General features: G+C 38.5%; 1 protein-coding gene across 1 annotated transcript in view; it reads right to left on the bottom strand.

The window, feature by feature from the left end:
- Positions 1-6,312: 6,312 nt before the first annotated feature.
- The window catches only part of CNGA1 (cyclic nucleotide gated channel alpha 1), a 21,996-nt gene continuing 11,721 nt past the window's right edge, over positions 6,313-16,587 (bottom strand). Inside the window, exons 6-8 of the mRNA XM_006894161.1 lie at positions 11,832-11,939; positions 10,673-10,779; positions 6,313-7,727 (exon numbers count right to left, since the gene is read on the bottom strand). Coding sequence (XP_006894223.1) covers positions 6,313-7,727; positions 10,673-10,779; positions 11,832-11,939 — 1,630 coding nt within the window. The remainder of the gene's footprint in view (positions 7,728-10,672; positions 10,780-11,831; positions 11,940-16,587) is intronic.

Genomic DNA, 16,587 nt, shown 5'->3' with positions numbered 1-16,587 from the left:
TCATATACTTTGGGCATATTATCATGAGGAACCAGTTCTTGGACTAAGGCATCATACTGGGGAAAGTGGAGGGTCAGCAAAAGAGAGAATGACCATCATCAAGGTAGATTGACAAGGTGACAATAACAAAGGGCCTAAACATGGTAAAGATGTGAGGATGATTCAGGAGAGGGCAAAGTTCTAATCTACTGTTCATAGGATCATGGATCACTATGCATTGTAGTTGATTTAATGGCACATAGCAAAACCAGCCATAGTCTTTGTGACTTCTCTACAATGATAGAGTGGACCAAAGGGTGACAACAGTTATGTCTTGGAAAAGGTACAGCCAGAATGCTCCTTGTAGGGAAGGATAGAGAGGATTCATCTCTTTTAAATTGGACATTTACTAATAGAGGCTATTCCTTGGAAAGGGATATCATACTTGAAAAGGTGGAAGATCAGTGAATGAGAGGAAGATCTCGAGTAAGATGTAGTGACATGGTAACAGAAGCAATGGGCTCAAACATATCAGAGGTGATGAGGTTGGCACAGAATAGGACAACACTCCGGTCTGTTGTTCATAGGGGTGCTATGAGTTGTAGTCAACTCAACAGCACCTCATAAAAACAAGGGTGTCAGAGATCATGATGATGGCACAAGATAGTACAGGGTTCAGATCCATTGTTTATTGGGTCACTATAAGTTGCAGTCAACTCAACAGCATCTAATAACAAGAACAATGGTTTAATATTTTGAATTTAATTTTACTTTCTTGACTCCCACCCTTAATACGTGTCAACTTAACTAAGCCATAATTCCCAATATGGTGTTGTCCTCTATTTTATGATCTAATATACTTACTCTCCATTTGTGATGTATTGTAAATCTATGCCTCTTCTGGGTGTCTAAGTTTTATAATTTGAAGTGTCTTTCCTAGCCCATAATTAACTCTTTATTTTGTACTGAAGGACTTAATTGTAGTAAGGAGAGAGGATGAGGGTGAGATACAAGCTCCATACTACTAAAGGTTTGCTTAGATCCACAATTAACCTTGATACCAGCTGTAAGGAAATAAAGGGACACATTGCACTGTGAAAATTTGCTGTTAGGTACTTCTCCAAATTATTGAGGAGTAAAGGAATTGATGCTTTTGAACTGTGGTTTTGAAGAAGAGCACTGATCATCCCACAGGTGGCCAAAAGAACAAACAGATATGTCTTGGAGAAAGTACAATTTGAGTGCTTTTTGGAGACAAGAATGAGGCCTCGCCTCACATACTTTGGTCATGTTGCTAGGAGGGGTTATTCCTAGGAAAAGGACATGATGCTGGGAAGGATGGAGGGTCGGCAAAAGATAGGAAGACCCTAAACCAGGTGGATTGACACTGTAACTGCTGCAATGGGCTCTTCTTGTGTGTCAGAAAGTGTGAGGATGATGCAAGATAGAGTAAGTTTCAGATCTTTAGTTCATAGGGTCGCTAAGAGTTGTACTCAACTTGATGACACTTAACAACAACAACAGGCTTATATAAGTTCATGGGACCTCAGTGCTCATTCTTTCTTTTGGGACTTTCACTTTTCTGGCACACAGCACCCAGCTGTGCTACAAATGATAGTCTGCTGGATCTTGGCCAGATTCTCACCAGATTCTACAAAACCAGCCTGAGTATCCACAGTCGCACGTGCCCTTCCCCTGATGGGTCTTTGTCTCTGGGGATCCTTTCAGCAAACCACTGAACCCAAGGGACATAGAGGAGCTAGGGAACTGAACAAAGGAGCAGCTATCAGAAATCATGGACTTATACAGCAGGTCAAGCATTGGGGACAATGTTGACTCAACCTTTCTTTTAACTGGTCTGCTACTTAACAGAATGAATTAATTTTTTTATTAATTAATTTTTTCCATTATTGCACACTCCCCCCCCCAGTGAATTATTAAGACAGCTGTGGTTACAGCCCTATTTTGGCATTAGTTGTCCATTATGTAAATCGGGCAGGATTTGGGTTGCATGTGTATGAGTCCCTGTCTTATTACAAGATATGGCTCAAGTTACCATTCTTACCCCAGTCATCACCCTTATTCAAGTCATCACTTTTTGCCAGTTTATTGAAGCCGTGCCCTTGCTTGAGTCACTCCTTTTGTCTTCCAGGAGATAAAAGGAGAGAAAGAAAGCAGAGAGGGGAGGGTGGTTGACTACTAGCAAGAAGTAGAGATAGAAGTAAAGTATATGAAACTTGAAGTCCCTGTGATATAGGAGACAGAGAGCCATGGCACTGGAGTTGATGAGAGATGGTGAGAAGCAATGGGAACAGAGGCAATAGAACCAGAAGACAAGAAGGAAATGGCTCAGTGGTCTTTCAAGAAGCAAGAAGGAGGATTGCTAGTGGAATGGGGATCCTCTGACTAATTCTTGGTGGAACAGTGGAGTTAGGCTTACTGACTCCTGAGGCTAGGGAGCTGAATGCCTTCAGGCAGAGGCTTATTAAGAGAGTGGAGTGCCTCTGGGTACTTATGGGTGCAGCTAAAGAACTTTGTAAGTCTTGATTGAGCAAGGCAGGAGCTGGATAGGCCTAGGAATTCAAGTAGCAAGGCACTGAGACCTGAGAGACCAAAGGCCAGTGAGAAGTCTGCCTATGGGAACATCTGAAAATTTGTCCTGATTGCAGGATTGTATCTTGAGTTCTACCTGATCCAAAATTGTAACCTGTAACTTTCCTAATAAACCCTATAATCATGAATATGTCCTGTGAATTCTTTGTGGCCATTCCAACAGATTTTTGGACTTAGCAGAGAATTAAATATTTTTTTTTATTTCAAGTTGTCATGGCGGGGTATTGGGAAAAGTTTTCAATTAGCAATAATCGCGCCTTGGATAGACCTCATTGGCTACGATATTGCCTCTGTGCAGAATTAAATAATTCTTAGCAAATAATCTAAGAAGCTGGAATACTTGAAGAAGAATTTGGCAACAGGGTTGGAGGAAGATTCATCAACACTCTGTGTTACACAGATGGCACACCTTGCTTGCAGAAAACAAAGAGGGCTTGAAGCTCTTGCTGCAGAAGATCAAGGATTGCAGCCTTCAATATGGATTTTAACTCAACATTAAAGGAGGGGGCATCCTCCCACTAGACCAAAAGGCAGCATCATGATAGTTGGAGAAAAGGTTGAAGTTGCCAACGATTTCATTTTGCTTGGATCCACAATCATCATCTATGGTAACAGCAGTCAGAAGATCAGAATATATGTTGCATTGAGAAACTCTGTCTTCAAGGACCTCTCCAAAGTGATAAAGAGAAACAATGAGTTTAAAGACTACAGTTCTTGTGGCCTAGAATTAAGAAATACCTTATCCAAGCTATGATCTTTTGAATTATTTTCTATTCATTTGAAAGTTGAACAATGAATATAAAGTCTGAAGAAGAATCAATGACTTCCAATTATGGTGTTTCAGTACTGAAGAATATCCTGTGGACTTTTAAAAGAACAAACAAATCTGTCGTGCAAGAGTGTAACCAAGGTGTTTGTTAGAGTTAAGGTTGGGTGAAACTTAGTCTTACATACTTCAGGCATGTTGCCAGGAAGAACTAGTTCTTGGCAAAAGACATCACAGAATAAAAGGTGAAAAGTCAGAGAAAGAGAGGAAGATATTTGACAAGATGGATTGACACAGTGACTTTGATGGTGGCTTTGAGCGAGGTGGAGAACATGATGATGGCCCATAGGGTCGTTATGTGAAATAGTTAATTCAATGACATCTAACAACAGCAACTACCTATACCCAGTACACCATTCCTACCTCAAAGTCAATGTGCTCTGTTTTGTTTTAACGCTGTTTCCTGAACGAATTGGAAAGGAGCCCTGATGGTTGGGTGAACAAAATGTTTGGCAGCTAAATGAAGAGTTCAAATTGACCATAAGGGAGAAAGCTAGACATAAAGATTTCTAACTCAGAAGCCAAAAGGAGAGCCACCATACAGCAGAATTGACTCATGTCAGATTTTGAATGAAGTTGGAAACCTGAACCTCTCTGTTGCACTTCTAGAAATGTCTAAACTAGAACCCTCATTGACAGCTTATTTCTTCTCTGAACCCTCTTGCCAGAGGAGAGCTTTTCATACGAAAGAAATTTACTAATCTCAAGTCTTTGAAAAAACAAGAATATGCCACCTTTCTAATATAAGCTCCACCAGGACTCATAAATCTTTGGGTCAGGACGCCATTAACTCAGTACTTTGAACACATCCTAGATTAGACGCAAAGGGGAGCTATAATTGGGCTGCTACTCTTTGAAGACTAACCCTGAGTCAGCACCAAGGCTCTCATTCATTCCTATTATATCATACCTGTGTGATATGAGTAGCTAGCAAAGTTCTTTAAAGTGTCTCAGAAGGTTTTTGTAGCAGACAAGAAAGAATAGAGCATCTCATAGTTTCAAATCACCAACTTCTTAGTTAGGGTACTTAATCACTTAACAACTGTACCACCAGGAACTCTTTAGATGAAAAAGAAGGAGTTAAAAGGATTAGAAAGGTAAGGGAGGAAAAGGAACAGAGACCATGAGACATGACCCATCTGCTCCAAGATTGAGGCACTTCTTACATAGTGAAGAAATGCCTCCATGGTAATATTAAAGCAAAATGTAGAAAGAACAAACAAATGCAATATAAAAAGAACTTCAGAAACATAATAAACAGTTCCATGTATAGATATTCTTTTGGTAAATTAAACCTTCAGAACACGTTAATTCAGTTTTGCATAAATATCTGAAATACCATATAAAAAAGTTCTTGTAAATCATATTATTACTATAGTAATAATACGATTTACAAGAACTTTAATATTTTCATATTGATTTCAGTGAATCTGTGTTAAGAAAAATGTTTTAAACTATATCTGCATTCAAAGTGAAATTATTTATATGATTAACTGCCCTTGTCTTTCATAGTCATACACGTGTTACAGAGACCCTTTTTCTCATCTAGAATCATCCCTCTAGTAACTTCTTAACTTTAGGTAAGTGCTTCTTAAGCTTTTAATAAGGGTTTGAGTTTACCTGTAAAACTTTTATATGCAGACCCTGAAACAGAAGTGCTGAGAGAGAAAGAGTGGAGATTCTGCAATTCCAAGAAGTTCTCAGGTGATGCAGATGATGGTTTAAAAGGGCTTAGTCTGTGAGGACCTCTGGTCAACAGCACCTAACAACAGTCTGTGGGAAGTTGCACTGCTAATTCAAAGGTGAGACCTTTTGGCCATTTGAATCCACAGATGGCTGCATAGGAGAAAGATGGGCAAATCTCCTCCTGTGTAGTTTACAGCCTCCAAAACTTGCTGGAGAGCCAGCTGAGTTGGTTCTGACTCAACAGCAATGAGTTGAGGTGAGTTGATTTATGTTGAATTGGCCAGAAATAGTACAACTTTTATATATTTTTCTTACTGCTGGCCAGTGAGAGATAGAAGGAATTAACTATTGCTTTCTGGCCTTAATAAGCATTATTGTTGATATGTGCCTTCAAGTTGAAATCAACTCATAAGTGACCCTCCAGCGGATTTTCAGAGGCAGTAAATTGCATGGGAAGAGATTACCTATGTTTCTGTTAGAGCAGTTGATGGATTTCAACTATAGGCTTTTGGGATGGCAGTACAACTCCTTACCACTAGGCTACCAGAGTTTTCTTGAATAAGCATAACATTTTAAAGAACAATATAAATGATCACTACCACATTTAATTGTTTTTGTGTTATATATTTCAATATTTATATGTGTGTGTTTGTATAGTAAAATGCTATTTCTCACGCTTTTAAGCAATCACACATTTCTCTTACTATACAAAATTACTGATGCACTCAAAATGACCCTGAAACGCAACGAAATTCTAAATGTCCTGCCAAATTATCAAAGAAATAAAATGCACAGTTGTTTTAGAATTATTAGTATTTTATTGGATTCTAATTCTTTTTAAAATGTTACTCCAAAAATGGTGCATATGGTAATTCCCCATTACCTCTGAATACAGTTTATTCCTTGCAATGCAATTGCCTGAAAGTGAGAGAAGCTTATTCAGTTCATAAGGATTATTGCATAAATGGAACATATATGGACAAAACGTGACAATGTAAATACTGACAATTTAATCAGCTTTTATTGTGAATAATCCCAAAATGCGATATTGTTTACTCACAGTACATCACACATGACTGTATGAATTTAGTGCCTGACACCAAAGCACAAAGTCCTCCAGTGAGATTTCCTCTCCTTCCATTATACAATTGCTCGTAATCACTTGATTAAAAGGATCATGAGGGATGTCCTTGTTGACCATCAGCATTTTAGTCTTGTGTAGAGTCTATGGTCTCACTTTCCACTCCAGATCCTTCAATAGCTGAAAAGTCTGTGTCAATAATTGGTCTCAGAAATTTCTCAACCTTGGTTAGTCTCTGCTTCAGTTTCTGTTGCATTGATTCATACTCAGCCAGGATCCGGGCAAACCTTGTTTGCAGAATGTCTACAGAACTCTCCATTCGGGAGACCTTTTCTTCAAGATCTTTGGGGTCACCCCCAGCATTTGCAATATTTAAATCCAGTAGCCCATCTTTCATCAAAATTTGCTTCCCCTTCTCTTCTAGCATAGTTTTGGCATCAGGGTACTCAGTCAGAGCTTCCATCAGGTCATCTTTTGAGAGACAAAACAGATCTGAGTAGCCAATACTTTTAATGTTGGCTGTTCTTCGATTTCCAGCTTTGCTGCCTTTAATGTTCAGAATGCTGATCTCACCAAAGTAGCTGCCATCACTCAGGACCACAAACTGAGTGATCCCATCATCTGCCACCACGGCAAGTTTGCCTTCTTTGATGATGTACATCTCACGTCCAATATCTCCTTTCTTGCAGATGTAATCTCCAGGACTATAGACCTGGGGTTGTAGTTTTAAGACCAATTCTACCAACAGACCAGCTTCGCAGTCAGCAAAAATGCGGACCTTTTTCAGTGTGTCTAAGTGAACATTGATGGCAATTTCTGCTCTCAGTTTATCAGGTAGATACTTTAAGACTTCCTTCTCATCCACTGTTTTTTTGTTGGTCCACAAGTAGTCAAACCACTTGATAACTCTCTTTTCCATATCTTTGCTTACATTTCGAAAGTGCATATACTGCTTTATAGCATCAATTCTTGCTTGAAATTCTGCTCTAGCTGCATTCATGTTGGAAATCATGGAACCTATGTTACCGACGATGGTAGCAAAAATTAACACTCCAATTAGGAAATCAACCACTACAAAGACATACTCTGAATCTAACACAGGAGGTGGTGTTTCACCAATGGTGGTCAAGGTCAGTGTAGACCAATAAAGGCTGTATACATATTTTCTTGCCAAACGGCCAAATTCAGGATCATTAATATCAGGATAGACCCATGTGTCATTCCCAAATCCAATAGCCTTGGAAATAGAGTAATATACACATGCATTCCAGTGGATGATGATGACGATATACATAACAAGATTAGAAATCCTGAAGATGTTTGGGTAATTTGTCCTTGTTTCTGTTCTCTGGAAGAACTCAAACATACGAGAGATTCTTAACAATCTGTTTAACCTAATTTCTGGATAGTTCCACCCCATCTTAAAGTACAGCAGATCAGTAGGTATCATTGATAAAACATCCAACTTAAATTGTAAATCTGATTTATATTTTTTAATGAGCTTCATCTCATCCTTCACCAGCAGCCCTTGTTCCAGGTAACCTAAAAGAGGAAAGAAAACATTAGTTTAATGTTTCTCTTTTTGTACCATTGTGAATTTCCCCAAAGCAATTCTCAATAAACTTTATTGCATTTTGCATAAAAATCAAATTCATTTTCAACAGATGTTGTTATTGTTATGTGCCATCTAATTACCTGTGACTCATAGTGACCCTATGCACAACAGCCCTAAACCCTGCTCTATCCTGTGCCAATTTTATTGTCTCTGAAACACCTACCCCCAAGGTCTCAATCACTGAATCAGTCCATCTCATCAAAGATCTTCCTCTCCTTCACTGTCCCTCCACCCACCCAAGCATGATGTCCCTCTCCAAGGACTGGTCCCACCTTGCAACATGTCCAAAGTATGTCAGAGGAAGCTTCAGAATCTTTGACTCCAAGGAGCAGCCTGGTCTCAATTTCTCAAGGATGAATCTATTTGGTCTCCTAGCAGTCCATGGTATATCCAATACTATTCTCCAGCACCACAGCTCAAAGGCATCAATTCTCCTTCTGTCATCCCTAGCCATTGTCCAGCTCTCTGATGTAGAACAAGTAATTGTAAAGACCAAGACCAGTATCAAGTGCACCCTAGTCTCCAGAATGACATCATTGCTCTTCAGTACTTTGGGGAGGTCTCTGACAGCAGACTTTCTCAATGCAATTCATCCTTTAATTTCCTGGCTTCTGGTACCAAGAGTGTTACATTTGTAATAATGTGATGATCTATGAGTTCCAAAAGCATATCACAATGGTAAATGTTCTATTTCAGAAATAAAGTATAATCTATCTTATCTAGGTACAGACATTCTTTTTATGCAAAGTGTCCTTGGAACATTTTCTGAACTTACCTAATCTTCAGGTACTAAGTGTCTCAACTCATTCTCTTGACAGAATTCCAGGCCCATTTTGAAAGTCTGTATACTAGCCCTTCTGTCTGACTAGTGTGCATATTTAGTTTTGCCCCTTCAATGTGGAATATAGTGGCCATTCTATGCTTTATTTTAGTCTGTTTCCTATCCCCACCCCTTCTAGATATCTGGGGTCTTTCCCTTTTCTGTGCTGCTGCCATGGGCCTTGTGTGCTAAGTTCAGAAATTCAGAATTCTTATGCTTTATAGTAGAGGCCATGAGAGGGGCAAAGGGCTAATGTTCTTGGATGATAATCGAAAGGTTGAGGTTAGAGGAAACCTAGAGGCTCCATGGAAGAAGAGCTAGGAGACTTACATCTGAGAAATCAGTCATTGAAAACCATCTGGAGAGAGCACAGTTCTCTGTACACATAAGATCACCATGAGTCAACACCATGACAACTGGTTGGTGTATGTTAAACTAGGAAAAGAATTTATTTCTCTTCCAATATTAACTCCAGAATGAAGCTGCAAATGTTGTTATTGTGTGCCACAGAGTATATTTTATAGTGTCCCCACAGGGCAGAGTACAACTGCCCAGCAGATTTCCAAGCAGAAACTTTTACACAAACTACTCTATCTTTCTCCCACAGAGAATGAGTAAGTTCAAAACCAAACAGAGCTGAAAATTGACCACGGCAATAGAGGCACTGCTTCAGCTACTGCTACCTAGAGACTGTCCCTATTTTACAAAATGACTCTTTAAGAAAATCATACCATGACTAAACTTGATACATTTACTTGTGGAGAGAAGTATAAAAATACCTAAGTTCAGTCCAATGAATAAATTTCAGTTAGGAAGATAGCAGATGCTACATCCTGGCTAATAATGCCTCACTGTGAACTACTAGATGATACCAACATCGTGGTGGATAAGAAGAGATTGAAATGGTCAACAGCTTCATCTACTTGGGTCCACAAGTAACACCGTTGGTACCAGCAGTCAGGAAATCAGGAGACGTATTGCATTGGGAGAGTCTGCAGTTATGGACTCTCCAAATTACTGAGAAGCAATGATGTCAGTTTGAGGACTAAGGTGCATCTGGTTTAGGCCATGGTTTTTCCAGTCACTTGTTATGCATCTGAGAGCTGGACAACAAACCGGGATGGCAGAAAAACAATTGAGGCCTTTGAGTTGTGGTGCTGGAGAAGAGTACTGAACATCCCACGGATGACCAAAAGAACAAATAAATATATCTTGGAGAGGGTACAGGCAGAGTGTATTTTGGAAGTAAAGATGATCAGGTTTTACCTTATATCCTTTGGGCATGTTCTTTGGAGGGGCCATTCCTTGGAGAGGGACATGATGCTGGGAAGGGTGGAATGTCGGCAAGGAGAGGAAGACCCTCAGCCAAGTGGATTGACAGTGACGGCCACAATGGGCTGTAGTGAGTCAGGGAGTGTGAGGACGGCACAGGAAAGGACAGGGTACAGATCTGCTGTTTACAGGGTCACTATGAGTTATACTCAACTTGATGACACCTAAAAACAACAGGATGAACCACAAAGGTTATTTTAAAATTTTCTAGATATGGCTCTGTATGATACATTTCCCCCTTGTCTGCTCAAGGTTTTCCCCTCTTGTTGTTGTTGCTAGGTGTCATCATGTCGTGTATAATTCACAGTGACTCTATGAACAACACCAGCCTTGTCCTATCCTGTGCCATCCTCATCATCTCTGATACACTTGAACTCATTGTTGCAGTCACTGTGTCAATCTGTCTGATCAAGCATCTTCCTCTTATGCCTCTTAGGTATCAATTACTCTTTCCTCACAGATCCCACAGACTACATAGACTCTCTAGTCCTCCCTTGCCTGGCATAAACTGAACAAACAAGAGGATGAGAAGAGACACCAGTCCACATTCAAATCAGTCCTCTGGATGCATATATTTTGTTCTTGTTTTCAACTGTGATTTTTTTCCTCTAAAATAGATTTTGCAAGTTTATTCTGAAGAACATTTTATGCAAGACATTTCAAGTTATATTAGGGAAATAAAACCACAGAATTTTACAATATCAAAAACCAAACATTTACCTGTCCTTGTTCGTACAAACATATCAAGAAGGTAGATTATATCTGAGATATAATCAATAATGAGCCAATATTCTAGGTAGTCAGACTGAAGTTCATCAAAACATGCTCTGTAAAAGAAAAATTTGTATAAAATAAAATAAATGGTGGCCAATTGACAGTCTTCCTTATGTAATTTCTATCATCATGAGAAGTAGAACAAGCTGTTACTGGAAGAGGCTCTTTAAAAAAAAAATCAAAATCAAACCCACTGCTGTGAGATCAATTGTAACTCATAACAACTCTCCGTTAAATTTCTACAACTGTAATATTTACAGGTGGAGACATCTCATCTTTCTCCCATGGAGCTCCTGGTTGATTAAAACTGATGATTTTTTTTTTTTGTGCATCACAAGTAACACACTAATCAACCATGGCTTTCCTAACTTTTTGTCACTTTATTTTCTCATGCTTCTAAATCCCAGCATTATTCTCATCACACTCATCTATGTTGTAAAAACATAAATAAGAAAAAAAATCTCAAGCTAAAGCAAAAATATATTGACTGAAATACATTGATCAATTAACTCTCTGTGTACAAAATGTTTTAGGAAATGGCATTTAATCCTAGATGGCAGAGATGTTCTCTCAGGACAAGATAGGGAATCATGGGCTAACAACCTAGAACCTTGATCTTTCCCCACTATTGATAACATTCCCCCAAAGGTCTAATGAAATGATTGTGTAATCAAAAATTGAGTCCCAATAATAGAGATAAAAATACATCAGCAACTGTGCTTGCTTGAACAACATATACACTAAAATTGGGACGATAACAGAGAAGATTAAGATGGCCCCTACTCAAGGATGATACGCAAATTCATGAAGAGTTCCATATTTTTTGTGTGCGTTGTGTTGAATAAGCATGTAGCCAGAAAAAATTAAAAAAATGTTATACACACATACACATATATATAAAAACATCTGATTCTGGGAAAAGTACTTCTAGAATAACTTCTCTACTACAGATGATGGGAGAGAAGAAGCTGAAGTGCTCTAAGTCAAATTGCTTAGCTAATTAACTGGGAATCTAAAAGTGGGTTTAACAGCCACAAAAATAGATACCTTACTCAACAACAAATTTTAGTTTTAAAATTTAAAAAATTTAAAAATCAATACATACCTTGCAATAATCATAGTCCAGTTGTACATAACAGGTAAAGTGATGCAAAACAGCCAGTTGTAATATGTGTTTCCAGAGGGATCAATAACCATGACTTCTTTCTTCACCCTAGTACCAAAGAGAAATCAGAGATTACCAAGAAGATCGAGCATTTTTATTTCACTTGTGAAATATGCACATGCTGATCACTGATAACCAATGAAATAGAAATTAGTTGCAAAAATCTGATTCTGCAGTGAGAAGGTAAGTTTGACCTAAGTGTGCTACTCGTAAGGAGTTGGTTAGTGAGATAGTTAAATTGTCAGCCATACATTAGCCCATATATTATTATAATTATTGTTAATAGATGCCCCTGAGTCAAGAACAACAAATAGCATCCCTACAAACAACAGATCTGGACCCTGTCCTATCCTGTGCCTCCTCATCATTGTTGACAAGCTTGATCTATTGCTGCAGTCACTGTGGGGATCCATCTCACCGAAGGCCTTCTCTTTTTGCTGGCCTTGCACCTGTCCAAGCCTGATGTCCTTTTCCAAGAAATGGCCCTTCTTAACAAAATGTCCAAAAAGTATGTGAAACAAAGATTTGCTATCTTCGCCTCTAAGGACTGCTCTGGTTGCAATTTCTAAAAAAAGAAAATAAAATAAAAATCTAGCACTGTATGGAGTATTCAGTACTTTTATGAAAGTCTTGTTTTTACTACAATAACGTAGATGGTTTTGTTACTCCACCAATGCAGACGGAACGGTGGTATAGATCACGCAAGACCATGTACATCCACAGACATCTTTGGCTGATTATGGGTGGTTAAAACATGGTAATTTTGTCACCACATATAGTAGACCACATGGTTATTGATTCAAAATGGCCAATGTGGAGAAGGCTCTGATGGCTTAGTGGTAAGAAGCTGCACTGCAATCCCAAAGGTGCAAGGTTTGAATCCACCAGATGATCCATAGGAGAAGGAGGGGCAATCTCCTCCTGTACCAGTTGGATCTGATTTGATGGTACACACAACAACAACAAAACAAAAAAAAACCCCAAAACCCAAAATGGTCAGTGTAGTCCATTTCAGCTCATTAATAAATATCTAGAGTCACTATGTGTAATGGCTAATATAGTGCATTAATGTCACCATAATCCTCACTATAAAGTGACCATCCTTTGTGCTGCAATTCTAATTTCTATGATGTTAAAGCAACAGGATTAGAGACAGTTCTGTAAAGACATGATCACAAAGAATCTTCTCAGGGATATGACCTGCATTCAAAAAGTACGTGGTGCAATGACATAGCTCTTCCAGCAATAGCCTTCCATTTGACAATGTTTTGTAAATGAATCTTCAATCCTAGCATCGTTTCTGTGCTCAAGACCTCATTCTAGAGTGAATTGTGTGTTGTATTAATGTTGTTGTTGTTGTTAGGTGCTGTTGAGTATGGCTCATAGTGACCCTGTGAACAACAAATCTGCACCCTGCCCTATCCTGTGCTATCCTCACTCTTCTTGACATGTTAAAGGCCATTGTGGCAGTCACTGTGTCAACCCACCTGGTAGAGGGTCTCTCTCTCCTATGCTGACCTCTACCTTTCCGAGTATCATGTCCCATTACAAGAAATAGCCCCTCCTAGCAACATTCTTGAAGTATGTGAAATGAAGCCTCATCATCTTCCAAGGAGCACTCTGACTACACCCTCTCCAAGACCTATTTGTTTGCTCTTTTGGCAAACAAAAGACAAAAAACAAAGGTCCATGGGATGGATGTTCAGTGCTCTTCTACAACACCACAACTTGAAAGCATCAATTCTTCTGTTATCCCTATTCATAAAGTCCAGCTTCTTAAATGATTTGCTCAGCATATAGATTGAATAGATATGGATAAAGGATATAGCTCTGACACATATTTTCCTTGATTTAAAAATTATACAGTACTCCCTTGCTTTGTTCAGAAAACAGCTCCTTGGTCTAGGTATAGGTTTCACATGAGGACAATTAAATGTTGTAGGATATCCATTCTTCTCAGTGTTAGCTATAGTTTGTTATTATCTATACAGTCAAATGCTGTGACATACTCAATAAAGCACAAATAGACATTCTTCTGGTATTCTCTACTTTTATCCAGGATCTGACAATAACAATGATATCACCGATACCGTGGCCTCTTCTAAACCAAATTTGACCTTCTGTCACTTCTCTGCCCATGTAGTGTTCTAGCTGTTTTTGGGTGCTCTTCAGCAATATTTTGTTTGTATGTGATATTAAAGGTTGTGTTCATTTCCACATTCTGTTGGATCACTTTTCTCGGGACTAGGAACAAAAAAGGATCTCTTCTAGCTAGTTGGCTAGGTAGCTGTCTTCAGAATTTCCCGGAACAGACTGGTAAGCATGTCCAAGGTTGCATCTATTGGTTTAAACATTATTAATTGGTTCCATTCGGTGTTATTATTCAACAAGTTCATGAAGTTATTAAACTTCTGTTTAAATTGAAAAAAAAATGCAACCCTACAACAATGACAGTAAGAGTCTAGGAAACTGATTCCCCTTCAAACCTGGTACTGCTCTATGGTAAGTTTATTTTTACAAGTACCTGGGGAAGAGAAATGACCAGAATAGTAAAATTTTTTTATGAGAAAAATGAAAAGTAATACTGTTGTTTTAGGTGCTGTTGAGTTGATCCTGACTAGCAATAACACTACGTACCACAAAACAAAAGAAACATTGATTGGTCCTGAACCATCCTCACAACTCTCTTACTGTGTTTGAGACTCTCACTGCCACCACTGTATTAATCTATCTTGTTGAAAATTTTCATCTTTTTTGAAATTATTTTTTATTGAGATCATGTCCTCCTTCAGGCACTTGTCCCTTCTGATAACATGCTCGAAGTGTATAAGACAAGGTCTTGCTTTCCTTAGTTGTAAGGAACATTTTCTCTGTGTGTTTTCCAGGGCTGATTTGTTTACTGTCCTGGCAGTCTTCCCTGAAATGTTCTTCACCAGCACTGTAATCAATTCTTTTTTGTCCCTTATTCGTTATTAAGATTTCATATGCATATGGGGCAATTGAAAATAACATAGCTTGAGTCAGTTACATCTTAATCTTCTAAGTAACATCTTTGCTCTTAATGCTTTAAAGAGATCCTTCACAGTAGATAGACTTGATACAAATCTTTGATTTTTTTGACTATTGCTTCCATATGCATTGATTGTGAAGCCAAGTAAAATGAGATGTTGACAACCTTTGTGTTTTTCTTTACTTATCATGGTGTTGCCTATTGATTCTGTTGTAATAACTTTTATTCTCTTTATTTTGAGATGTAATACATACACAAGGAAGTTATAATCTTTAACTTTCATTAGTAAATGTTCAAGATTTCTTCAACATGTTAAAAAAGAAAGGATATATCATTTGTATACTGCAGGTCATTAATGAATTCTTCCTCCAATCCTGCTTCTCATATTATTTTGCTAAACATTCCGGTTTAATAAATGTGGGATAAGATATAACCCTACTATACATCCTTCCTGGTTTTAAATATACATCCTTTCCTGATGTATACTTTTCTTGATTTGTAACTATACAATATTCCTCTGTTCTATTCAAACAGCTAGCTCTTGTTCTGGGTACAGTTATTTCAAGAACAAATAATTTGTTATGTGTTTAGGTCTATATTACATCTGTATTACATCAACACAGACAGATCTGTAGTACATTGTAATTGCTAATTTAAAGGCAGATGTTTTCACTGCATTTAATATTGTGGTGTTAATGTTTATTGTTCAAAATGGCTTTCCTAGCCATTGAGTTTGGCTTTACCATGTGGATGGGCAGGAATGAGGAAATAGGCTGTGTTAGCCTATCCGCAAGTAGGTTGGTTAATCTCACAATTACATTGAGCAGATTCAGCAGGAGAATTTTAGAATCTCATCACTAGTCAAGAAGAAGCAAGAATATAACATGTGCTCTTCAGGACCAGAGACTCTTGCTTCAGTTAGACATAGCAGCAGCAACCATGGCTGAAGCAGAGACCAGAGACTTGATGAGACAGAGCTGACTTTGGGGCTGCTACTCCATGAGCCTCAGTCTGCTGGAATAGTTGGTGAGGGGTTGGATGGGGAGAGCCATAACTGACAGGACTGAGAAATATGTAACACTAACCTAAAGCTACAAGGCTCCAGGATGAGGTGCCTGTGGGCCCATTTTAGAAGCTATCTTGACTAAGTGATTATATCTTGTTGTCCACCTGAATCATAACCTTTGACTTCTTTAATCTGGTTCTTTGAGATCTGTGAGCTATTGCAGGGGATTTTGGACCCAATAAAGCAATAAGATTAGTGTTAGGACGAGTAGAAAGAGGTGCAGAGCATGGGGGGACATTTCTGACATCATGGGAATTGGTTTTGAGTTGTTGATGTTGTTGATGGGGACAGTTCTCCATCATGGAGTTGGTAGAGGTTAGATATGGCTGCCCTACATGTCCCTTGCTCTTTTTACAGCTATCTATTACTTAATCATTGTACATAATTTCTTTACTATAAAACTTCTTGTTTTATACCATGGAAATTATCCTGTGTAGATTATCCAAAAACAACTGGACCAGCACGTCAGCAGAGAACTGCCAGAAGTCCAGGCTGGGTTTAGAAGGGGTCGTGGTACTAGGGATATTGTAGCTGATGTTAGATGGATTTTAGCTGAAAGCAGGAAATACCAGAAGAATGTCTATCTGTGTTTCATTGATTATGCAAAGGCATTTGACTGT

Source organism: Elephantulus edwardii, unplaced genomic scaffold (genome assembly GCF_000299155.1).
Source record: "Elephantulus edwardii isolate Elephantulus edwardi_28Jun2011 unplaced genomic scaffold, EleEdw1.0 scaffold00137, whole genome shotgun sequence".
NCBI lineage: Eukaryota > Metazoa > Chordata > Mammalia > Macroscelidea > Macroscelididae > Elephantulus > Elephantulus edwardii.
This window is presented reverse-complemented; position numbering and strand designations above follow the sequence as displayed.